The following is a 26,880-nucleotide window of genomic DNA, read 5'->3' as shown; positions in this document are numbered from 1 at the left end:
GTTCACCACTCTGTCCCCAGAACACAGTGTACATTCAATAAATATTTGCTGAAGGGAGAAAAGGAAGGAAGACAGGTTGTGCCAGACTCATTCCATCGAGAGGCACTCATCTAGTTGCCCTCTGTCCTCTCTCCATCAATCAGCCCATCCATCTTTGCCCACAATACCAAGAAGTACTTGTAAGACAGTGAATTTTTAAAAGTCAATCCAATTTTCCAAACATAACTGTTGTCAGTTTTTGCCTCACAATGATCTCATAAAAAAAAAAAAAGTAGCAACATTTACTGTTTAAATTTTCTATCCATTCCCCTCTCCATCCCTCTGGTGGAGGAGGAACAGTAAAAAGGCTAAGATAAGAGCAGCAGCAGGAGAGAGCAGGGAAGGAAGTGGTAATTGCCAAAAGGGATAAGCAGCCTCTGAATAAATGAAAATTAACAAGACTTGTTTTGCAACAGCTTGAAATCTAAGTGAAAAGAATTCACTGATAGGATGAGGAAAAAATTTCATTTGATTCAAAGCATTTAGAACTTTTCCTTGGTATTTCTTTTACTGTCCCCCAAACGAACATTATGATGATAAATTAAATAAGGGGCAGATTGAGAGGGTTAAGGGAGATTCAATGAGGAATCCATGTAAACGCACTGAGCACAGGCCCTGGTTCACAAGTCCTACCACAGAAAGCTTCCTGCCCACCCCCCTTTCCTATCAGAGGGAAGAGGGAGAGAAAAAAAAAAAATTAGGGGCAGGAAAAAATAAAAGTATCTTGCATAAATAAAGAGGAAATGGGATTGAAACTACAAAAGACTGGAGTAGGAATTGTGAATGAGAACCGTGTGTAGGAGGTGAAGCCAGAGGGAGGAGGGAAGAGAACATTCTAGCACACGGCCCTCTGCTCCCATTAGCAGACCTCAAGAGGCTGGGGGGTGAGGAACTGCCAGAGTGAGTCAAACACCTGATCACAGATGCTTTCTTTCTTAACTGCATGCTTTTATTTTTATTTTTATTTTGTTTGCAGTACGCGGGCCTCTCACTGTTCTGGCCTCTCCTGTTGCGGAGCACAGGCTCCGGACGCGCAGGCTCAGCGGCCATGGCTCACGGGCCCAGCCGCTCCGCGGCACGTGGGATCCTCCCGGACCGGGGCACGAACCCGTGTCCCCTGCATCGGCAGGCGGACTCCCAACCACTGCGCCACCAGGGAAGCCCTGCATGCTTTTCTTACTTGTCTTAACAATCACCCACACTAGGGAAAAAGGTCAAGATATAGTGATAAAGATGTTTTACAGGCATGTACATAAGTGAAAATGTTCTAGTTAATTAATGGCCTCAAAATATTGGGTATCTGACACTTTCAATTTTGATAAGCAACTTCAGAAACACTGTGGACTGTTGTAGCCTGTCATGTCAACAGTGAGCTACTGGCACGCAAAGCTAAAGCCAACAGCCATAGAATCTAACAGAGCTTTTCTCCTTGGTGGCTGATGGCTCTGCTCAGGAACCTCCAGGGGCTGCTAAGGCCGTGGGTCTGAAAAGATACAGGAAAGCTAAGAGTTCTTAAGTTTCAGCCTAGAGCTAATAGTTTCTCAGTGAAGTTGCCTTTCTCCCGTGCCCCGAGTGTGTTCCATCAGCTGGCACCTTCTGTGGCTTGTTGCCTGACCTTTGGACATAGTGATAATCTCTATTTATGTGCACTCCTGCTTCCTGGAGGTAGAATATGGTCTCGAGAGAATCTTACAAACGCATGTGTCACAAATACAACTACAGAGCAAAAGCCCGTGGGTATCTTAGAAATGTGTGCCAAAAGAAACGAAGATCAGAAATTGCTCTGCAATGAACTTGTAAGAACATAAGGAACTTTCCTGCTCCCTATTTTCCACTGAAGAACGCGTGACTCTCGAAGTGAAGTTTCCACTTAGTCAACAGATACTTAGTGAGTGCCTACCATGTGCCAGGGACTGTGCTAACCACAGTGGGTGCAAGAGAGACAAACAACACAAAGACTCGGGGAGTTGTGAGTCAACTAGAGAAGGTCTATAGTCAATAAGGATTCTACAGAAGCTTAAGGCAGGGAACTATAGGCAACTTTGGGAACACATTATAAGGGGGAAGGGCTTATTCTAGTCCAAGAGTCAGCAAAGTTCTCTGGGAAAAAGTCAGAAGCTGAGAAGAGACAGATGAATAAAAGCTGGCTGCCTCAATGTGGCAAATGTCGATTTTCCATCACGTGGCCTAAAATAAGGCCAAATAAGAACTAAGGAATCCTGTGCTAGAGAAAGTAGCCTTTTTATTTTTTCAGTAATAAAAGACAAAACCTGAGGCATTTGCTGAGGTTCCCACACTCACTACTAAGGAAGGGACCAGGATCTGTGAAAGGCCCCGTGAACTCAGGCATTCTTCAACCAAGCAGACCCCGCATTTCCACCTTCCAATTTTCACCATCACATTCTGTCCCAACAACGTAGCTTTACTCACTAGAATCAATTCCTTCTAGTGAGTAAAAGACACAGTATCTCTCTGTATTAAGAGTCTGATGAACCTAGTGGCAGGGCAGGAATAAAGAGGTAGACGTAAGAGAAGGACTTGAGGACACGGGGAGGGGGAAGGGTAAGCTGAGACGAAGTGAGAGTGTGCATGGACATATATACACTACTAAATGTAAAATAGATAGCTAGTGGGAAGCAGCTGCATAGCACAGGGAGATCAGCTCAGTGATTTGTGACCGCCTAGAGGGGTGGGATAGGGAGGGTGGGAGGGAGACGTAAGAGGGAGGGGATATGGGGATATATGTATGCATATGGCTGATTTACTTTGTTGTACAACAGAAACTAACAGTATTGTGAAGCAATTATAATCCAGTAAAGATGTATTAAAAAAAAAAAAGAGTCTGCAACCTAACATACAGCTGAGATTTAACTGGCAACTTCCACTGCTACTGGACACATTGCTTGGGGATCCTTCACTGAGGGCTAACTGCCCCCACTCTGCTACACCACACAGAGGATCTGAATATAGGTATCATGGCAGAAAAGATCCGTTCCAGCTCCACAAGATGCGGCCATGAGGACAGACCAAACAAGGATGCTCCACACCCCTCAAAAAGCAAGGGCTGGAACTTCCCTGGTGGCACAGTGGTTAAGAATCTGCCTGCCAATGCAGGGGACACAAGTTCAGGCCCTGCTCCGGGAAGATCCCACATGCCGTGGAGCAACTAAGCCTGTGTGCCGCAACTACTAAGCCTGCGTGCTAGAGCCCGCGTGCCACAACTACTGAAGCCTGCACGCCTAGAGCCCGTGCTCTGCAACGAGAAGCCACCGCAATGAGAAGCCCACGCACCAAAACGAAGAGTAGCTCCCGCTCGCCGCAACTAGAGAAAGCCTGCACACAGCAATAAAGACCCAATGCAGCCATAAATAAATAAAAATAAATTTATTTTTTTTTTAAAAAAGCAAGGGCTAATGTGAGCAGGAAGAAGGGAACCTCACAATAAGACCATAGTTCTAGTCTCAGGGATGGGAAAGAAGGCACTGCCCTAAAATGCCTCAAGGCTGAGGCCTCCCCAGATGACAGCATCTATGTGAACAGAACTCAAATCATGCAGCAAGTCTGGGCTCAAAATGGCCACTTTGGGTTTTTGCTGGTCACTGGATAAGAAGCACTTCACAGGAATGACTTGCTCATTACACAGTAACAACCTTTCAGCCCCACTTTTTAATGGGGAAACTACACGTATCTAGCAAGTGGGGGAGCCTAAGCGCAGACGAGACAGGAACTGGTTCCAAAACCTGTTCTCACAGCCGCTAAGGATTTGTGTGTGCAATGGAGATTTCATAACTTCCAAGTCTAGGAGGAAAAGAAAAAAAAAAAGGAAAACAGATTTAGATCATTTCCAATCAAGACTAGTCTGTAAACAGGCAGCACTGACATCACCAGGAAACCTGTTAGAAATGCAAGATCTCTGACCCTCCTCCAGACCTGCGGAGAGTTTGAGAAGCATGATGCTAGAACTCATTGGGAGTGAGTTTCAGCACCAGGTGGAAGTGCCCAGGAACCATCCTGTGTCTCTAAGTAAATATTACCACCCGCAGCAGCCAGTGGCCAGTGCCAGCCGGTTCCCATCTGGGTCCCGGTGACAACAGGCCCCCTCTAAAGTCTCAGTTCTAAATTGCAAATCAAGAATTTCTTCCCAGTGCAGTGAGAGCAGGAGGGATGAGAGGGAAGGGTGGGGATCAGTAAGCAGGCTTATCTTCTATTCAGCATAAAACCAGGCTCACCAAACAACCGGGGAAAGAAAAACAAAGTGAGAGCATTAAACACAGCTGGCGATTAGCGCTGACAAAGGCTGAGGGAAGCACCTTTTCCTTCTGTAGAGAATCTAACCCACACTTCACCCCAGGCTGGGGCCAAATCCTGAGCAGGGAGGGAGCTCAGGAAGAAGGGGAAAGAGCTTGCTTTGGAACAGGAATTTCTTTCTCAGATGAAGCTCAAAGTAAATAAAGGTGACTTCTGAGTGACTTGAGTAAAGGGTATTTTGTTTTCTTTTTTTTCAAATTCAAGACCCTACACACAGGCACATGCTACAGATGAGATGCTTTTTTGCTCAAAAAAACAAAACAAAACAAAACGCACGCAGGTTTTTTGGTTCCTAAATGCTGCTGGGGGACTGGTTCTGTTTCAAATGTAAGAGTTAAAGCTACAAACATACTTTTCTCACTGTGTATGCGCATCTCCTCTCCTTCTGAGCATCCAGATTAAAATCCACCTCCTCTAAACTTGGCTCATTAAAGGCAATCTTCCTGCTAAGTATTGAACCTGAACTACTTTGAAGCTTGCTGCAAATAAAGGTCAAACTATTTTCCTTCTTTCTTAAAGATTTAGGGAAAACAAGCCTCCACAAGGGCAGGAGCTGAATGAGTACCGAGAACTTGCCATTCAAAGGGATTCAAGAGAAAAGTTTCATTTACTTGCCAGCTCCCTGGCTTATCATCCCTCCCCTTCGAATCTCTGCACATCTGCATTGTTCAGTGTAAAATGGGTCAGGAAATACAAAAGTGAAGGTTCTCATAGCAACGGCTAGCAATCCCACACCATCGTACATAAGCAGTATTGGCAATTACTAATTGGGCTGCTGCTAAAGGTACCCTCAATATACCTCACGTGTGAAGTGTGTGAACCAGCATTCTAACAGAATTTGAAACTTATGTATTTCTCAGCTTATGTGTTTAAATCTGTAGCTTTAAAAAGTGGGCACGTGAAGAAAAACAAACCCAGGATAAACCAATGCTTAGCACAATCAATCTATAACCCCACTGAGAAGAGACCTAGGAACATAAGACAGCTGGGCCACGGAGGGGCCCAGGTCCTACATGAACACATGGGAGAAATTTGAGCAAAGGCTGCGCTCTAAAGAAGCAGCTTGTTCCAAAGAAGCCCAAGGCAGCTTCTCCGCTTCTTTGGAGCCATCCTAGAAGCACGTGATCCTCGACTCGTTAGGGCCCTAATTACTCTTCTGAGAACTGGATCGATTAGCATTAGCCCTTGGCTAGCTTACTTTTAAGCTCAGGATACTTCAAAACTGAGCCCTGCCATCCAATTAGAGTGTTTATCTGATGAACTGAGGGAAGACACCAGCTGTCTTCTAAGCTGTCTTCACCTCCTCATACAGATCACATTTATGTCAGGGCAAAAATCCAATCAACTCCATTTCCTGAGCAATGGGAGGAGTCCATAAGGTCATGGCATTTTAGGGCTAGAAGGAATGTCAGCTCGCATTTAACATAATCCAAGGCCACGTAAACTGGCACCATATCCCGGAGTTAACAATCGCTGGGGTAGCGCCTATAAGCGTACAGCCAAGGGGAGCCAGGAGTGAGGACAGGTACCCATGTGAGCCTTGTTTTTTTTCTTTTTTTTGCGGTACGCGGGCCTCTCACTGTTGTGGCCTCTCCCGTTGCGAAGCACAGGCTCCGGACGCGCAGGCTCAGTGGCCATGGCTCACGGGCCCAGCCGCTCCGCGGCATGTGGGATCTTCCCGGACCGGGGCACGAACCCGTGTCCCCCGCATCGGCAGGCGGACTCTCAACCACTGCACCACCAGGGAAGCCCCCGTGTGAGCCTTGTTAAAGGCCAGAGTCAGCAGTAGGGTCTGGATGAGAACAAGGTCTTCCCATCTCTTGTCCAGTGAACTTTCTATCATCAACTGCCCTTTAAAATATCTCAAACTCACCTTTCACCAATTTAATTCCCCTAAAATTAGGCCTCCAAGTCCAACTCTACTAAGCTGAATATTTCCAGCCGTACTAAAAGGTAACAATCTCGTCAAGTCCTCTATAGGATCATGGAAAGCAATGGCGACAAAATGCCTAAGTACAAATGCTAATTATTGGTGGCAAACATTATTGTGACAATTCTCACTGTTATAAAATCAAGGCCATTCACCAACAAATGAAAAAACAGTCTAGTGAAGGAGAAAGAGACCATCAATGAGAACAAGCACAAATACCAACATGGTATTGTTTCTGTGAAAAGTCACGAAGACATAATACTGAGGGTGCAGAAGGGCAAACAGGAGGACAAGAATGTGCAAAGTTGAAAGAAAAAAGAAAAGAGTCTCTCTTTGGAAATTCTGTGCCATGAATTGTGAGACAAGCAGTCAGGTCCTGGAACAGGAGTGCCAGGCTTTTTACAGGGCATGCTGGGAAATCTCAGCCTTGAGTCTTCTTTCTGTGGTGCCCCCTCAGCTTGCCACAGGTTAGAGTCCAGATAGATGTAGAGTTCCTCAAGAAATCACTGATATGCTCTGAGCACCTTTAAAAAATAGAACTCAAACACGCTTGGATGTGTGTATGAATGAGTCACTTTGCTTTAATCAGATCCACTGTTCACTGAAATCTGAAAGGAAGTTAAGATTAGAAAGCCCGGATCATTTCTAGGGGCTCAGAGAGCAAACGTGCTGATCTGCTGGGATGAACACCTTCCCAGGGGCATCTAGGCAGGGCTAGAGACCACCGCCCTAAGTGCTACTTCCAGGGTCCCTCACCTCTGGAAACATCTGGGGCTGACAGAGCCCCCAAAGCTACTATAATGATATCGTTTGAACTAAAAAGACCCATCAGCTTGACACTTGGCCTGAACTTTGAATAGAGCGCTGGAAAGCAGGAGATCGCCCAGAAAAGCCAGGATGTACGGCTGTAACAGCTCATCTTCCAAATTGGGGCAGTATCGTGGTTGTTGCCAGGGAGCAAGTTCAGTGACCACATAAGAAAAAAAATTTTTTAAGTATATTCTGTATGAGATGGAAAAAATTATCTTTCACTGTTTACAGATGTGAGGGGCAATTTGGCAAAAGTCTTCTGATTCTAAAACTACACTGACAGGCTTCCCTGGTGGCGCAGTGGTTGAGAGTCCGCCTGCCGATGCAGGGGACACGGGTTCGTGCCCCGGTCCAGGAAGATCCCACATGCCGCGGAGCGGCTGGGCCCGTGAGCCATGGCCGCTGAGCCTGCGCGTCTGGAGCCTGTGCTCTGCAACGGGAGAGGCCACAACAGTGAGAGGCCCGTGTACAGAGAAAAATAAAATAAAACTACACTGACAGCAAATGAGGCAGTATGTTAACAATTCAACGAAAGTAACGGAAAGATTTTTGCACAGTTCTTGTAACATTTCTGTAAATTTGAAATTATAACAAAATAAAATGTTATGAGTATTATTTAAAAAACCCCAACAACTTCTCATGCTTAAGTGCTAGATATCCTGGGACATTTAACCACCATAATCAAGACACTGTGAAATATGCATCAGACCTAACAGTCCAGGGAACCTTGGCAGGCACCTCCTCAGAGGAAAGCCCTTTGTCTATCTCCAATATTAACAGTTTTATGCATTTTCTGTCAAAACTCTGCTACTTGAGGTAGTCAGTTTAACCCTTTCATCTCCATATGAGAAAGGAGGGTTCCTTGGAGGTAAGTACCGCTGCCCCTATAACCTGTTCTCTCTGAGCTCTATTGAAGAATCACCAGGACTAGGCAAGTAGCTCGGCCTTTTCTTAGTAAAGCAGCTGAATAATTTATAAGGGTTGCATAGGGCCCATTAGAAGTGCCAGAGCAGTAATAACTGGCTTAGGACTTTGCTTACTCAGGGCTAAAGTTTAATTTGTCCATAAATGCCCCTGCTCATAAACCCATCCCACAGGTCTGACCTGCTCTCTCTCTCCTCCCCAGTCACATGTCCTAGCCATGCTCTCAGCTTAGGTGTGTTCCTATTGGGGCCAAGAAACAAATCCAAACTCTGAAACAACTACAATCTCATATCCACATTACTACATTTCCTAAAGAGGGCCACCACCATCCCCTTAAGCTTTGCTTTTGGTCATCCCAGAAGAAAGGGGGCATCTGGTTGACTCCTAGCCAACAAGAGAGCACGGGCAGATGAAATGAATGGATGGAAGACTGGAAAAACAGAAGAGGTAAGACCTTCAGTACACTCAATGTCAAGTTGCACAACACATCCTAAATGACAGCACATAGGATAAGATCAAGAAAATGTGCTCTGCTCTTTATTTAGGAAGTTAACTTTCCTAGGCCTCAGTCTTCTCATCTATGAAATGGGGATTGTAATGGTATCCACCTAACAGCTGTGGTAAGGTTTAAATGAGTTAATTCACAGCATATAATACTCACTACGGTTATTATTATTATTAGAGATTCAAATCTCGAGAGAAACCTAATCCGATCCCCTCACTCTTTGAAAAAGTCCAAGGCCCAGAGAGGTTATGTGACTTTGAGGGGCAGTTTTAAGCCTTAGTCCAGTTCTCTAGACAGGCACCCGGTTTGGTCCTCTGTTTTCCATTTTAGGGCTGCTGTGGCTCTAGCGCTCATTCTCCATGGTAACAGTGTTGTTATTTTGTTTTCAGAATTTCCAAATAAGCTAATAAGTGTTAGCCCAGAACCAGTGTGCATCCATACATTCACCCATCCAAGAACTGTCCAGTGAACGCTGACTCCGGATTAGGTGCTGTTCTAGGCACTAGTACAGGGATTCTGCAGTCACAAGACAAGGTCCCTGCCTTCAAGCATCTTACACTCTGGTGATACCAAGAGTCACGACAACAAACAAATAAGTAAACTAGAAAATTTCAGACAGTAGCAAGTAGACAAAATTAAAAGGTGACATGTGAGAACCACAGCAGACGTTAGAGTTGGGAGGGTGCAAGTCTCTTAAAAGAGGTCATTCATGACAGTTTCTTTGCAGTTTAATCTCTAAGGAGATGGCATTGTAACACCAGTTTCAGCATATGCATACGTGAATATGCATGACTGTGTGTGATAGGAAGGAATCATACAAAGTGGCACAAACCCCTAAAAATTTCACTCTTGGGCAATCACATCAGAAATAAACATACCACCCACTAATGACTTTATCAAAATAGAACTTTTCTGGCCACTCTGGTACAGATGCGTGGGTTAAGGCAAAAGGACACCAGAGTGATGGAAGTGGGGATGATCAGTGGCTCTCTTTCAGGTGAAGTTCATTTTTCTGGCCTCGGAAGGTTGGATTCTTAGCTCCTTGGCATCTGCAAGAAGTGCCACGAAATTCCTGCCCCAAGAACCAGTTCAGAGGATCAAAGAGCTATTCTTACTGTCTCAGTTCAGGCCAATGGAGGGAGGGAGAGGCGGGCCACGCACCCCTCCATTCAGCACCCTCCTCCACAACGGGGCCATTGAGCGGGCGCCACAATCCGGGGCTGAGAAGAAAAGGCCGAAGGAAGGCATACAGAGTACCCGCGCACAGACACGTCATTCATCACCAGGCAAGTGCCAATATCTGGGAACAGCCATCTCAATTTCTGCAAATCCTCCAACCTGCAACAGCTGCTGGTGACTCTGGAGGGCAGCGCTGCTGCTGACGGTGCCAATCCCCAGCCCTGTCCAGGAGCCAAGTCCACATTACTTAGGTTAGAGACATGCTGGCTGCAGAGAACGGTGACAATGGACTTCCCAGCTTATAAAGCAGCTTACAAAGGGCTCCCGTGTATTTCAAAAAGCACTTCAGAGAGCCGGTGAGAGAAGCTATCTGCACAAACGCATTCAAGCAGTTTGTTCCTAACCCACTTAGTTCAAGGTCTCTGTCAGAACCCGTGGACAGAGTGGAGGAAGGTGCAGGGAACTGCGAGGGGGCTGGGTGGCTCGGCAGCTGGGGGAGCTCAGGCAGTCAACCCCGTCCCCTCTCCTCTGGAGCCCCAGCAGGCTGGGAAGTGATGGGCACCAAGCAGTCCTTCACCTGATAACAGATGTCATGAAAACATGAAAGAGTCTGTGGGATTCCTTGGGTCTTTAGTGAGCTGTTTGTCTCCACTGTTTCCACCAGCATCCTCATGCAGCATTCACAAATGAGACTCTGAACACTCTGAGTACCATCTAGATGCCTGCCACCATACAACCCCAAGGAACCTTCATCTGCCCCCTACTTTCACCGTGATGCCAGCCACTGGATCTCACGCTTTGCTTATTACTCCAAACACTCCAGGGACCCACTCATCTCCTCCATGCCATCTATACTTGCGTTGCTAGACTCAGTTTCTGGAGAACAATTTTGCCAGGTAACAGGAACAGAGATCAAAAGAAACTAGAGACGAGGGAAAAACATAAATAAACACATAAACACTGAGGCTCCCGTGTTTGGAGGCCAGAGCTCGTGGAAGCCACTAAAGGACACGCCTAACAGGGTACATCAGACATGAAACACAAACCATTCTCACGGAAGAAAAGAAATACAGAGGTAGGTAGCAATTCTTCATGAAGTTTGTCGTGCCCATTGACCTTTCAAACTTTTAAACTTCTTCTGAAAAGCTGACGGGCAAGACAGAATGGATAAAGAATTGCTACCTACCTCTGTATTTATTACCTAGAATGCACATCTGTTTTCCAGTGTGACTTCCCTGGATTTTTCATGATGTGTTTTAAAAGCCAGAATTCACCAAGAGGAAGGGTCCCCGTGACAGACCTCAGAGGACCAGCACTTGTTACCACAAAGAAAGAGCACAATGAAGTGAATGCACAGCTGCCTACCAGAGCTTTACTCCGGCCCTCAATCTGCTGCCGGAAACCAGCCAGAAACCCTGGCTGGGGTAGAGCCGGGCACGCCTCAGCCTAGGAGGCTCGGTTCCCAGGTCCACAATCCATGACTGCGCACTTCTGACTTGGTTCTGATGATCCAGGCGGTGGAGTCTCCCTGTGCCAAGAGGAAGCGTTGCCCGAAGAGAACTTGACTACTGGCATTTATTTAAGTATGTGCTGTACTGGGGTGTAATCTAAATGTTTCTTGTCAAAAAGAAGCTCCTTGAAGGCATATACTATCTCCCTCTCTTTCCCCTTGCAGCGCCAAGCAGTAACAGGTGTTAAAAAATAACCTCTGACTATTCAACTATAGAAGAGAGGGGTGTGAGCCTGAATAGAAGCGAAAACAAGTATCTGTTACCACATCTCCCCACCCACCAAACTGTGGGGAAGAAATTCCCTCCTCTCTAGTCAAAGCAGACTGCTCATCAGGCGCATCACGTGAAAGGGAAAGAGGCCACTCCATGCACTAGGCCTCTTTGGATATGAAGGGTTGGTCTGTCATCAGCACATCCTAATCAGCAGTACTCACAAATAAGGCTAAACTTAGGGAATTTTTAAATTCTTTTCCATCAAACAGTGAGAATCAAGAGTAAAAAAGAAATAGTTTGTTGAAGAAGAGACTAAAATACCTCAGGGCCCTAGAGGAGTTATTTCTGCAGTCCCTGCACATACGACATCATTCATGAAGAAGGCAGTGGTACAAATATAGCATAAATGTCGTCTGCTCTAGCTTGTAATTTAAAATGCAAATGCTAATGAGCGAACTGGTATATCAGTAGAGTTAATAACCGCATGCCTAGCACAGGGGCTGCATCCAAAACACACACAGAGAAGAGACAGACACCATGTTCCAATTTAAAAATAAAAACACCCAAATTAACCCTAGAAAAATCACTAGCAGATGTACAAGCTCAGGAAGAGGAGGCACACCAGGGCAGGGAAATGGGAACTTCTCCACCCGCCGTAGACTAACTAACTAGTCCATTTAAATATCTTCCTACATATAGTGAAGGTAAGCATGGGAGTTACTAGGGTTTATTCAGGACTGCTAATTGTAAAGCGTGAGTATAATAAGGAAAACTATAGGGAATCCAAAAAGCTTAGACAGGAAGTTTCTCCAAAGCCCATTTAGAAGCCTGTAAGTCAACTTTGCAGGGAGCTGTATGTCCACAAATCAAAGGCCGCTGAATAGAGACGTAGATTCTCATTTATTTTATCATAGGCAAAGGATGGTTTAAAAGAACCCTGAAAACAGGGGCTTCCCTGGTGGCACAGTGGTTAAGAATCCACCTGCCAATGCAGGGGACACTGGTTTGAGCCCTGGTCCGGGAAGACCCCACATGCCGTGGAGCAACTAAGCCCGCGCACCACAACTACTGAGCCTGCACTCTAGAGCCCGCGTGCCACAACTACTGAAGCCCACGCACCTAGAGCCCGTGCTCCGCAACAAGAGAAGCCACCGCAATGAGAAGCCCGCGCACCGCAACGAAGAGTAGCCCCGGCTCACCGCAACTAGAGAAAGCCCATGCACAGCCATGGAAGACCCAAAGCAGCCAATAAATAAATTAATTAATTAAATAAGTAAATCTATTTAAAAAAAAGAAAAAAAAACCTGAAAACATACAAGGCCTGGATTAAGTGGGTAATTTAAATAAATGGGAAAAAGCTCTAATGATGAAAAACCACGACTGAGAATGCGGTTGTGTCTCAGATGCCTTCCAAATATGAAAGGAACTTTTGTGAATTGTTCTTGCTCCTACAAGGTCTGTGTTTGGCAGCCCTACATCAGGATCTGGGACCAATCCCATGGCACTGAGACCGAGCACAGCTCCTTGGGCTTCCTCAGAGCCCATCATGATGTGACCAGTGGTCCTATCCAGTTCCTTAAGTGGAAACCCGTGGCGCCCCCTCAGGGGCAACAGGAGAGAACGCTTGGGCTAGCTGCCCATACTGGACACCACGTGTCCTAATGCCCATGTCAGTGCTGTTATATAAAGGGCCAGGAAGAGACTCTGGGAAATCCATCCCATTAGTTTGGGGAAGCCTCAGGAAAACTTTCTGAAAAGAACCCAAGGTGTGCAAAGACCCGGGGCTTGGGGGCAAAGATACTTTTCAATGATGAAGAACTTTTTTGCTTTTTAAAATCCAGTCATGGGCTTCCCTGGTGGCGCAGTGGTTAAGAATCTGCCTGCCAATGCAGGGGACGTGGGTTCGAGCCCCAGTCCAGGAAGATCCCACATGCCGTGGAGCAACTAAGCCCGTGGGCCACAACCACTGAGCCTGCGCTCTAGAGCTCCCAAGCCACAACTACTGAGCCTGCGAGCCACAACTATTGAAGCCTGTGCGCCTAGAGCCCATGCTCTGCAATGAGAAGCCACCACAATGAGAAGCCCACGCACCGCAACGAAGAGCAGCCCCTGCTTGCCGCAACTACAGAAAGCCCACGTGCAGCAACGAAGACCCAACGCAGCCAAAAATAAATAAATAAATCTATTTAAAAAAATAAAAATAAATAAAATCCAGTCATATCTGTTTGAAAGGGGAATGTGAAAGGTGGTTCCCATAGCAACCAAGATTAAGTCTTATGGGCACAGTGCACACTGCTCACCCCAGGGCTGCCCATTACCAGATTTCCAAGCATTTCCCTTTAATTTCAAATTACCACACCATTTACACTCCCTCTCCTGCATCCAGGACACGCCATTTCCTACTCTTAGGCTGGCCAAATAGACACCCCCTCAGGGTGGGGAAGTGGTGAGTAGCCCAATCGTGGATGCTGCTGCTTGCCACCATTACTACTAAATGGCTGGTGGAAAATGCCAATAGGCTGACAAGATGGCATTGAAATATTCACACTGAAACTTATTTTTCTGGGGACGCCACAAGAATGGGATTAGAACCGAGGCATCAGGGCACAACCAGAGACAGGTGCTGGTATTGGAAAGACTCCAGCAAAGAACAGCCATCAGAGCTCTGTAAGCTTTCCATTCCTTCCCCACATGCCCACCAGGTGGAAGGCAGCCTAAATAATCTTTAACAGACTCAGAAAGAACCTTAGAGTAGGAGGGGAGGAGAAGGAATGGAAAAAGGAACCCTTGGGGAAAAACTCACAGGTCTGACCCTCTTGTACCACTCTACTGGCCCTCATAAGCGCTGCAGAGAACAGGCCTGATACCTCTGCAGGGTATTTTCCCCTTATCTCATTGATATCAAAACTCCAGAGCAGCAAGAGTAAAAGGCAGAAGTCAGAGGACTTAGGAGGCAAGGGTTCTTTTCACTTACCTTTGACCTATCCACCCAGAGGCAATCAATGGGCCTATCCAGAAACTGAGGATAAATCAACATCTTTCTTTTCTTGGCACGGGAAACCCAACTGAGATGATGAGGGCAGAACATCCCAATTGGGAGGCTGTGCCACCCCTCAGACTGACTCCGTAGAAGGTAGGGCCACCACTAGGACTCTCTCCCCCTCAGTTGCTGGAGTCTCTAGACTGACTGGCTGGGAACTGCCATATGGGCCTTGCTGCTTCCCTCACCTCTAGGTCCCAGCATCACACCAAGATAAGCAGGCCAGTCTAATGGAAATAATTAACTAGGAAGCAGGAGAGCAAGAATGCATCTTTAAGTGTTCTAGCTCCAAGGTCTGTGGCTGCCATTAAACCATGCTGAACAAATCTTATTTTTATTGATGTCTTTATTACTGTCTCAGTCAAAAAAAAATTAAAATGACTACTGAAAAAAATTGAACCCTTACCTTTTTTACCCTGAGACAGTCGACTGTGTCCTGTACGTCTCCTTTGATGCCTCTACTGGTCCTTGGGTACCAGCCTTCCTAGGTGTCTTACCACCCAAGTCACTGTCTTCTGACCCTTCCGCAGTTTGCTGATGTCCTCCCTAAAAGCGTGGTCCTCAGATGGAACATCACACTCCAGGCCTGAACTGACGCGGCTGAGCCAGCACCTGGCTCTATCCCTCTCTGGATACTGTACTTCCGGGTTATGAATCAGGATTGCCTTAGCCTTTTTGACAGTATCACATAAGAATAATTTTATAAAAGGCTAGGAATTGTTTCTCCTCCCCTTATACTTCTCACAAATATTTTTTTTCTTCATGTCTATATATCCTGTACTTCGGTAGATACAAGTACTTTGCTTGAAGGCTGGCACCATATCTTACGCATTTCAATATTCCTAGCAAAGTGCCCAGTGGATGTAAAAAATTATTAAATAGCCACTCAATTGAGTGACCCACAAACATGAGGAGGCTCATTCTGGGGATGATTCACAATCTAAAGATGGAAGATAATCAGGCTATAATAGTAGGCTTGCACCTCCATCCACGTGACCATGGGTGATGGTCTGCCTGCAGAGACGGGGAGCTAAGGGCAGAGCACCGAATGTTCCACGGCAGGAGACCCAAGACGGAGATTCACACGACCAGACAAAAGCAGAGGGAAAAATGATTGATGAGTCCATCCACTTCTTTACGCGACTCTTCCTGAGAGCTAACAATACAGGCAAAGTTGTTTGGCCTAAATGAATCACACCCAGCTTGCCAAAAGAAAATGTTCCAGATCTTCTTGGATGCTCAAATACCATCTCCCTTGGGAAGTCTTTTCCATTCCTCAATTGACTGTTCTTTCCTCTGCATTCTCATGGTATGTTGCCTATACTTTTCATAGCTCCATTTTGTTTTTCCCTGTTAAAAGTTTTTCATATGGCTGTCTCAACTATTAGACTAAAAGACATTCAAGAAAGCAGAAATTATCTGATTAATTTAAGCATCATCCACAAGCTATCAGAGACTGTGTTTCTTTTAGTGGGTTTACAAAAATCTTGGCCTCATTAAAAAAGTCTCCCCAGACCTGCTTATTGTGCTAATATTTTCTGACAAGGGACCCTAGAGGACCTTCTGACACGAATGTAATTCGTATAATTCACAATGATACCTTTAAAAGTGAACAACTAGAGCAGCCCTAGAAAAGTTTCATGTCAAGCTGCCCATTTCCAGGAATGGGACCCAACTGGAAGCAAGTAGGAGGCAGAGACAGAATCAAATGGGCAAGTCGCAGGAGAAAGAATACTCCACTTTACAAATACCCGTTAAGCTGCAATTCAATTAAAGTAACTGAAAAGAATTCATAAGTATCAGCAGACCCTGTAACTGCTTAATTAAGGATAGAAGCCCAGCAAACACAACTATAATAACAGCCTGATTCATTAGCACCTCCGTGACAGCAGAATGGGATTTCTCACTTAAACATACATTGGTGTTGTGTTAATTTGGTTAGGCACTGGTAATCAATGGGGATCCACCATTCCTGGGGCCAGGAGATGAGGACGATATTCCTGTTCACCTTCCCTCTCCTCTCTCAGTAAAGTTCCTGGTCTACTGAAACAGGCAGTTGATATTCCTACTAGGATTAGCTGGAGAAGAGACATTACGGAGACAGAAGGAAATGAGGTACTTTGTTCAAAGGCATTCAGGGTGGAAGGACACAGAGCCAGCCCTTTAGCTCATCATGCACATACCTGCCACCATTTATCAAACCCCAGACATCTAGGACCTCTCCTTATTGCCTCCCTTGTCATAAGGCAGCTTCAAGAGGGGACTTGTAATCAAAGAGAAAAAAAAATTGAAAAATGCCAAAGGGCAGGCAAAGAAAAGTCTCATTTTCTAGTCTTGTTTCATATGATTAAGTAACTGGTTAATTATAAGTCACCTGCTGTGATCCACATGGAAACCCCCTGCCAGGTGGCTGCCGCATTCTAGGTGGTTTGTACAGTGATTTCCACCCCAGGTGACAGACATCCACTCCTCACCATGCCAAACCTGTCTCGATCCACAATTCCTCGCACCTATTGCTGTCCCACCATTAAGAACAAACACGGAAATGTAAATGGGGTAGGCTCAGTGAGTTAGAAGACTCCAAATATCTGACACAACACTCCTTAGATTACTTTACACTGAAACCTCAAATTATTACCCTCTTCTCATTCAGGCATTTGGTTTACAGGCACTAACTTGATACCTGCTATGCTTAGCCAACAGGACAACTTCCTGAACTGGTGCCCTCAGCATGACCCAAGTAGCCCAGAGCTAAGAAAGTAATGCAAAATAAGGCAACATAATATAAAGGTCACAGCAATAAGGTACACACTCCAGGCCCACTGGTGCTTTGAAATAAAAATGTGAATCATGGGCCAAGCAATCTGCAAATATGTGCCTCAGTATTCCTTTAGACGAGATACTAAGTAAAAGGTGACAGACACACAGGACAAGTGAAAATGAACTAAAAATAAAGACTGAAGGTAAACTGCTTTTGTTCTAAGAGAAGGAAATGTATGGAGCTCACTAAATGCTAGATGAGGAAAAAGGATGCTTTTAAACAAGTGTTGGGGGCCTGAGGAATGTTGACCTTCCTGTTAACTCAGGACAAGAATTGCCTGTGACTGCCTCTGAGACTGAAATAAGTGCACATAGGAGGAGGCCACAGCAGCAGGCGGGGGGACCTTGAACCGTCTCAGTTCTGAGGCAGTAAGGTCACCTGCTCACCGGCTGAACCTAAGCCAGGTGCTCAGAGGACTGAAGGGCAAGAGCTCTCAGGAGGCGCTGGCCTGTTAGCTACAGCTGACTTTGCCCAGCCCCACCTGCCATCCCATCTGACCAAGCAATCATTCCACATGCAGGGGTGCAGGAACCATGACGGAGAGGCCAGCTGGCTCGGGCCAAATGCCACTCCCTATCAAGCTGCGGGGCCGTCTGCCCAAAAAAGGCCACGTAAAAACGGAAAGTGTCCACCCCGCCTTGAAATCCAGAGGGCTCTCCAAAAGGCTGGGAGTGATGATACCAGCACATATGGGATTGCTGAACAATTATCTTGACTCTCCCCTTGAGAATCACAACCCTAACATCATTTCCAGCAGACGTCAATTTTACAGGGTGCAGGGCACATTCCACAGAGAGCTGCCAAGCCGTGCCATGAGGACCACCTTCCAGGTGAGCAGCTGCACGGCGTAAGCATCGTGTCTGTCTACGCTGACGTTCAGCTTTGTGGTTGGTCCCGGATGACCGAGGGACCCCTCTCTCTCGGATCCTCCAGCCATGTTCTCCATCGCATTCATTCTGTCTCCGCAGGGTCACTGCCTTAGCAATCATTTACTTGTACCCTTTCTGAGTTCCTGTTCAGACCAGTGCCTCTCAAGTTCCTGGTATCTTCTCACTTCATCTCTTTTATGTCCTCATTAGCCAAGGAGACTTTGTTGAGTTTTACAGTCTAAAACTGGCACTATGAAGACAATAGGTACACTGAATAGCTTTTCCAAGTATCCATGCCACGTTCTGCACCAATCCTAAGAATCAGTTATAAAAGTACTCAAGATGCTGACATCCTCAGAATGTTCCCTTGACCCTTTAGCATTCACTGTTCTGTACTCCTCTTTCCATTCTATTAGACTGTTGTGAAGAGCAGTCTATTTTAAATTCTGTTCCTTATTGCCCACATTTACTCCCCAATCGTACTGACAAAGATCATCTGTGACTTACCAGTTAATCAATAGTATAAAATCACTCCCTAGTTTTTAACTACTTGATCTTTTAAGGTAAAACCCGACACTGCTGACTCCTTGGAATTCTTCCCTCCCTTAACTTCCAGAAGACTGCTCTCTGAGGATTCTCCATCTAATCCTCTGACCACCAACTATCTGTTCCAAGAACCTACTCTTAGTGTCACCCTTGCTGGTGGACATCAAAATCTGCCCAATAACTCAAGCCTTGGACCTGTTTACTTTCTTTCCCATACTCAATGTGATCCTCCATCCTTGACCAAAAAACCTCAGTCATTCCCTGAATTAGGAAGTCTTCCTCTTAAATACTCTTCCAATCTCTCCTCTCCTCCATCACCAGATTTTGGGCCTCTATCCCTCTTGCTTCTTAACCACTCTCCCAGCCTCCAGCCTCATGTATACCAATGTATCTACCAAAATAAACTTTCTTAACACGAGTGTGAGCATGACACACCCCTGATACCTTGAGCACCTCTGAGGGTCCACAGTATATTCCACAGAAGACTAGCTTCCATCTGTGTTTCCAGCCTCACCCCACTCTTCACTATACCCCACCAATACCAAAGGATTCATGGTTTCCTGGACACATCAGAATGCATCACACCTCTACATCTTTGTATACCTGCTGGTACCTCTATCTAGAATATTCCTCTCTTCCTCCCCTCCCGTCCTATCCTTACAACATTGCAAACTCCTATTTGTCCTTTAAAACACAGCTCAGATACACAATCCCTGATCTCCACCTAACCAACCATTCTCTCCTGTGTGCTACTTCTGTGCATTGTAAATAATTCTATTTTCTCACCTAACACCTAACACTACAGTTTGTTCATGTATCTGTCTTCCTTCTAGAGCTTAAGACCTAGGACTGTGTCTTACCAGGATGCAGAGTTCTTTGCTCCAGACTCAAAGAGGAAAGCCAGTAGCTTTTCTCTTAGTGAGCATTTTGCTTAGTCAGGAGGAGGCTAGGACAGCTCCTAGCTCCTTCTCTTGATTTATTTGAATTAATGGGGAGGTCAAAGTCTCCGTGGTAGAGCCACAGGTATGTGCACACATACTGCACAACTGTGCCATTCTATACAGAGTTAAGGAAAGCTCTAGTTATGAATTCACTAAGTCTTTGAGAGAAGAACAGGAAGGAAACATTTATTGATGATCTACTTGACGGCAGGCTTGCTCTAAACCTTTATACATCCTGAGAGGCAAGAAACTTTCTCCAGTTAACTGATGTGTAAACTGACGTCTGAAGAGAGTCAAAAAAAAAAAAAAAAAAAAAAAAAACCCCAAATAAACAAACCTCCCTAAAGTCCCCTGCTTGTACAGAGCAGAGCCATGATTCAAACCGAGGCCAGCTTTCTTTTCCAACTTTTTAATGTCCTGTATCCCTGTCAGGTTTCTAAAGAAATCAGAAGATGCATAATACAACTGCATAGAGTATGGCAGGAGAAAAATGCAAAAGCTTGTATTTTTACCAGGAATTTGCTTCTGTAATCTATCTTTCACAGTGTAAGTTAACTCAAGCAATGCCTTTTGAATTGCTAAGCTTAGAATAATGCCAAGTACACAGAGGAACCGGCTGATGCCGAGTTGAGTCATCAGGCTGCTTGTGTTTCAGCAAGGTACCACCAGAAGGGTTCTGCAGGAAAACTCCAGGCAAGACAGGTTTAAAGCTCTGAGCTGGCTCCATTCAGGTGGTTTTAAGTTTGGAAGCCAGAACTTCAATGTTTTCTTTCCCCTATAGATCTGCAGCCAGGTTTCCAGGAAAGAATAATACTGTTTCTCTTTCACACCTCTGGGATAAAGCTCTGCCAAAAGGATGCTTTTGTTTTGCAGGCAGAGAGCAAAGAATGAGTTGAATATATACCTCAAACCTGTAACAAGAATTCACTGCTAAGAAACTCCTCCGCTACAGAAATCTTAAGAAAAAGGGCACAAATGGCTCCATGAAAGGACTCACGCACACTGCCACTCTGCCCCTCAGTTTACTTACAACTCATATTCGCAGACATGAGAGCACAGCCCTTCGGTGAGGTATGGACTTCTTGCGGCCTTTCTTCTCTAGAGCTGCCCCTGAGCTGCAGAAAGCCTGCAGAGCTGGGCAGTGATCAGTAACCTCTTAAGAGAGCTCAGGAGCCTCACGGCGCAGTGAGGGCCAAGCAGCAACAGTGAGCTTCATGGCCTCGCGCTAGGTGAGTGACTAATCACACTTAACAATCCATTTAGTTGGGGCCTGAGGGAGACCCTTATGGGGAAGAAACCATCAGTGCCTTCGAGGAGAGCAAGGCTGAGGCGATCTGGCAGGGGGATGGCAAACACGGCCCCCAGTTCTCTTCCCCCATGGCAAATTCTACCCCAGAATTCAACAGAAGTAGTGCTGAGGCAACAGGCTGGCCTCAGAGGAGGTGGCGTGCAGTGGGTAAACACAATGGAATACAATCTTTGGGAATGTATATCGGGGTGGGGTGACCCTCTCCCTCAAAGACCACAACTGTGAAGTACTGATGGAAATAAATAACTTTCTTGTTTGCCGGCAGGGAAGAAATGAAACTGTCTGCTCCTTGAATGCACACAAGTAAATTTCTCAAAGAGCACAGTTCACACAGAGACTTGCTGGCTTGTGAAATGTTACTAGATAAGACAGGATAAGAAAGATGGACAGTCAGCAAAGTAAAGGAGGAAGGCTTGCCCTGGCATGGCACCCTCAGTGCAAGAGGGAAATACCAGGGACGCAGGGGCCTGTGAAGGTAATGTCACATCTGGGGTTTCATAAAGGATTTGGATCCTAAGGACACTTGAAAAGAATAAAAGAGCGCAAGTGGCACTGCCTGTGGAGCTACAAGGGCAGAGTGTCTCGGCGCCTCTGTGGCCTTGCCCCGTGACTAACACAGCAGGGCGGTCCATCCCAAATGGGCAACACCAACCGTGAGCACTCCATCATTAATGTTTTCCTATGTCTGGAATTCCCTTCACTCAGGCTGTGTGAGGATACGGGCTGTCTTGTTAGCTGTCCTGCACTCCTCCGTCCTGTGGTTGGCGGGAATGAGAAGCAGGACAGGACCAGTGCGGGGTCTGCAGTAACAGTGGGATCAAACCTAGGAACTCTGTGTTCACACCTCAATTAGAGGCTGAAGCACCTACGTGGGCTCCAAGTCCTGTAGAAAGGAGGGCATGTGACCTCCAGGGATGACTTCCGAGCGCCAAGAAGAATTTTCAGAACAACACATAACACAGAAGACTCACCTGCAAGCAAGAAGGTGATAAGGCAAGTTTCCTTTGGCAAATACAGCTTGAGACGAGACCCACTGAACACATACTCCACCACGGCTTCAGAACGACCTGCCCGCTGCAGGAAGGGCAGAAACTGCTTTGCTTTTTGGGTGTCCTGGGGGAGAAAAGAAGGATCGTTAGAAAAGTAATGGAATCTAGGTAAATGTTTCTTTCTCTCTGGTCTAGGGTAAAAAGTCTGGCAGACCACAGGAGGCTGGGCGAAAAACCCTAGAATATCAGACATTTCTGAAACCAGGACAAAAACAGGATACCGATGTGACTTTCATAGGAGAAATATAGTTAATCAAAAGCTTCCAGAACATTCTCACTCTCTTCTCCCCTCTGTTCAATTACTAAAGTGGATATAAAAGTTAGGACGGGGCTTCCCTGGTGGCGCAGTGGTTGAGAGTCCGCCTGCCGATGCAGGGGACGCGGGTTCGTGCCCCGGTCTGGGAAGATCCCACATGCCGCGGAGCGGCTGGGCCCGTGAGCCATGGCCACTGAGCCGGCGCGTCCGGAGCCTGTGCTCCGCAACCGGAGAGGCCACAACAGTGAGAGGCTCGCGTACCGCAAAAAAAAAAAAAAGTTAGGACGGTGGCCTGAAATGAGAATTTCACTCCTTCTCTGGAATAGGAAAAAGAGCTCTTCTTCCTTCTACATAAAATTGAGGGGAGAAGACCAATACTCACCTTCTTTGGAGATTAATCTAACCTTTAATTTTCATTAAAAAAAACCCCAAACAAACGAACAAAAAAACCCTGTGACACCCGGCTCCTGATACAGCCCCTAAAGCCCTTTCCCAGGAAACCCCAAACAGTTCATCTTCCAACTTTAATAGGCTATGTTTTCCTAACAAGGAGGAGAGCGCAGCCTTCTTTGGGCACCGATACTGCAAGCCCTGCTCCCCACGCTTCTGAGGGATGAGCCAGGACCTGGGGCACACTGCTCCTGTTCCCAGCCTGGGAAATCTGCAACAGCAGGATGTGAACCACAGGGACCAGTAAATACTGCATCATGTCAGCCCAGATAATTATAGAAACAATAAAAACACATGAAGCTGCACAGGGCTTTTTAAACTTTTTTCACGCATCAACACAAACTGCGTGCATTCCACCCTCAAGAGTGCCAAATCGTGGGCCTTCTGAACCCCAGAGCTCTCAGCCTTGGAGGAGCTAAGAGCCATCGAGTCCTTTCAGTCTCTCAAGCTAATTAAACAGATGATAGAGTAAGCAAGCATCGAAGTATCACACGGCACGTGCTGGGGGACTAGTCACTGGATGAATTCCGGAGGTTTCCAGCGCAGCCAGCCCACTGGCAAACTCCCTCTGAGGACAGCAAGCTCTGCACACTTTCCTGACTCAGATGACAGAAGCCGTCTGCACTCGCCAAGCTCTTCCTTCCTAACTCTGAGCGGCAGAGCTATTGCACTTAAATTCATGCACATCAGATAATAAAAATTTAACAAGCCATCAAGTATTTGAGTGTCCTCACAGCAGCCAAAGGGGCTCCTCTAATTCAGAAGCAGTGAGGTAGGCTGGGATGAAAACAATATTTATAGTAATGAGATTCATCCTTCCCTTCAAACAGACTCGCAGAGAAAAGGAGAGACAGTCATCCATTCTCAGTGTTTCTAAGGGCACCCTGGTAAAAGGTAAGGTAACAGTGAGCTTTAGTGGGTTGGAAACTCCCCCAATGAACACTTAAGCAAATACGCATTCTACTATCCACACACAGTGGGAAAACGCCTTTCTGGCAGTTGGCTGAAGTCCAGAACAGCCAAGCAAGACAAATGCTCCATGGGAAAGAAGGCACTACCTGATTAAAATCCTCTTGCCATACTAGAATAAATCTGGGACATTATTCCTGAGCTGAGCCAATAAGTCAACAATTATCAAATTGATTATCACAAATCATTAGGCAACTTAAGGTCTCTAAAGAGAAGGCCTTCCCTCAAGACTGCAGTAATCTATATTTTTCAGAAATAGACATTTGCTCATCACTGTCTCTTGGACGTATTTACCTGAGAAAAAGATGCTTACAGGAATAAAACAGCACATGCACAGGTACACCTTTAATGTTAACACTAAAAAAGTAAGTTGCAGCAGATTCTCCTATTTTGCTAAATGATTACTTAATCAAGAGACATACTTACTCAGAGAATCAAGGAGAAACGAAGGGGCCCTACTATTAGCTATGTAAGACACATAGACAGAGAGACAGATAGATAAAAATAAACCAATGGATGTCCCTCACTCCTCCTAAGTCTCAACCTACAACTTAGTCCTATTCCAGAAATACAGGGGAGGACAGCAAAGAGAATGTGACATGCCATCGATTATGACAAAGATTAGAAGTGAAAGCCAACTGTGACAATTGAAGGCATGAAAGCAAATTTTAAAAGCCCACCACAATTGGCCATGTCTCTTTCCAGAGGCAAAACTGTAAGATAAGACGTGGAGCTCCCCATCCTCTTGAGGCAAATGCTCCAAAGGCCTGGAGCAGGTGATATGCCCGTGGACCACCTGTTAAAGGAAAAGATGGAAATCTTGTCCAAGGTGGTAGAGTTTTAGAAATAAAAAATTCTTATAAAGCCAATTAAATAGAATGTAATCACCAAAAGATGTCAACTCTTTCAAATCTCAGTCACAGGCAGACAATGGGGTCTGTCTTTCCTTGTCATCTCAAGCTGTTCCTTTGCTTGGCAAATTTCTTTGCAATACAAAAATTCTTGAAACCTTTAATATTTGTTTCAGTGGCTCAAATGAAAAGACTGGCAAGGCAGATTGACAAGCTCCCTCAGTTGATACAGCCGTAAGTCATTCTCTGCTAATTTAGCTATGGAAATTTTTTTTTTTTTAGGAATTTTGATTATTAGAAAATGGACTAAATGCTATGGCTAAATGACTTGCCTTCCAAAGAGCCTGTGAAAGTATAGCAATGTGCTAGATTCCAATACTCATTTCTAAGGTTACAGCTATAGGTAAATAAGAGAAAGCATGACTATGAGAACCAGTATAAGAGAGTCCAGTTTAGGCCCTACTGAGGGGCTGAAGATGCCAGGTGGATCTCAAGGGCAGCCAAGTGATCAAGTCCAAAGGATGTCATTAACACGACACTTAAAATTTTCTTCCAATAATGCAAAGTAGGACCTTCTAAGACTTATTTAGTGAAGTAACAGACTTCCTTATAACTCCAAACATATTTTTAAAAATAAAGATTAAAGGCCCCAAATTTAAAGAGATAACGACATTGAGACTTAGGATGCTCACTTCAAGGTAAGACTATTAAATATCAAATATTTCTGCTTAGAAGTCTAGTTGCTAAGTCCCTCATCCTCAGGTTTTCTATGCTGTGGCTGGTTTACATGACGTCTGGGAATCTATTTGCCATAGTTGTCATAGTTGAGTTACACAGTCTCAAGGCTTTGAGAATCCATGTAGATAAATTAGCTATAATTTTCTGTTTTCTGTACTAACATTCCCCTCCACTGGTGTAAATAATCAAGAAGTAACTGCAGTGCTGAGCAGATAAGTGTTCTTTGTTGCACTGGCAGTTTTCACATTACCTGTGCTCCAAAGCAAACCAAACGTCAGTATTTTCCTGTACTCCTAGAAAAGCTAATTTAAGGTTGTATTAGCTACATTTTGTGTGTGTGTGTGTGGTATGCGGGCCTCTCACTGTTGTGGCCTCTCCCGTTGCGGAGCACAGGCTCCGGACGCGCAGGCTCAGCGGCCATGGCTCACAGGCCTAGCCGCTCCGCGGCATGTGGGATCTTCCCGGACCGGGGCACGAACCCGTGTCCCCTGCATTGGCAGGCGGATTCTCAACCACTGTGCCACCAGGGAAGCCTTGGATGGCATCTCTTTAAGGAATGTTTCTGCCTCCTCAGTGCACCTTGAAATTGAGAAAGTAATGATGTAACAAACATGCCTGGGGTGACTTCATTTCAAGGAATGTGAATATCTATACTGCAAACTTACAGGAGGAGCAGGGTTTTGAAGGACGCTGAAGAAAAGCAGGATGATCCTTAGGGAGTGGGAAAAGTGATAAAGACACCTTAATCATACACTCCTACTCTGCCCTCACTTCTGGATGGTCAGGCTAAATTTCTTGTAAATGTGGGTGCATGTGTCAATGCCTATAAAAAAAATCCCAACAGCAGTGAGACTGCAACTTACCTCTACCAAGTACCCTCCTGTGTAAGCAAACACACATGTCTGAAATAACTGAGTACAATGAATTACCAAGTTTGGGAGAGTGGGAAAGTTGTGAATGGGAGTGGGGTGGGAAAGAGAACAAGGAAAGCAGAATCCTTATATGGCAGGCACAGGACAGAGGTCCACAAGAACACTACGTACACAGCTAGGTTCCCTGCATCCTTGAAGAGCAGAACTTACATAAATCAAAGTTCTCTGAATTCTGGAACTGGGATTTCGGCTGTCCGTTTATACTAGATGTTAGGAAAGTGAATTCTATGATTTTTCCACTGCAAATAGCCATACAGTAGGCATTAACGTGGTTAGGACTGGTGAGAGGCAAACCTCATGGCACACAAAACAGCACAGGGAAATGGGAATCAGTAAACTTATTAGTTAACAATTAACCACTCAGGATTATCATGTGCACGTCTCACACGGGAACTGTTAATAACGAAGCTCACTAATTAGTTCCCATCATCACAATCACTCTTTGATTAACATCATAGGAAAAAGAACTAAAACCAAATACATGCAGAGCTTATAATGGTACCATGGGGGTATTCAACTCCACAAGCACTTGAGAAACTGAACTCGAAAGAGGCCCATCAAACGTGATGAAGCTTCCTGCAGGTATAGTTGCGGCCTGAACTGCCCACTCCAGCAAACCAGGAGCGTTTCTCCCCTAAAAGAGCTGACAATCCTGTATCTACAGGGCTGACCTGAGGCTCAAGGACTCCA

General features: G+C 45.6%; 1 protein-coding gene across 2 annotated transcripts in view; it reads right to left on the bottom strand.

Annotated features, from left to right (window-relative positions):
- The window catches only part of SND1 (staphylococcal nuclease and tudor domain containing 1), a 427,993-nt gene that overhangs the window by 128,618 nt on the left and 272,495 nt on the right, over positions 1-26,880 (bottom strand). For both annotated transcript variants that reach the window (XM_081244332.1, XM_081244333.1), the window contains one exon: positions 21,917-22,058. In XM_081244332.1, the coding sequence (XP_081100458.1) occupies positions 21,917-22,058 (142 nt within the window). The remainder of the gene's footprint in view (positions 1-21,916; positions 22,059-26,880) is intronic.

Source organism: Mesoplodon bidens (assembly GCF_964165515.1).
Source record: "Mesoplodon bidens genome assembly, chromosome: 9".
Lineage (NCBI taxonomy): Eukaryota > Metazoa > Chordata > Mammalia > Artiodactyla > Ziphiidae > Mesoplodon > Mesoplodon bidens.
Note: the sequence above shows the minus strand (reverse complement) of the source record. Positions and strands in the feature narration are given on the sequence as shown.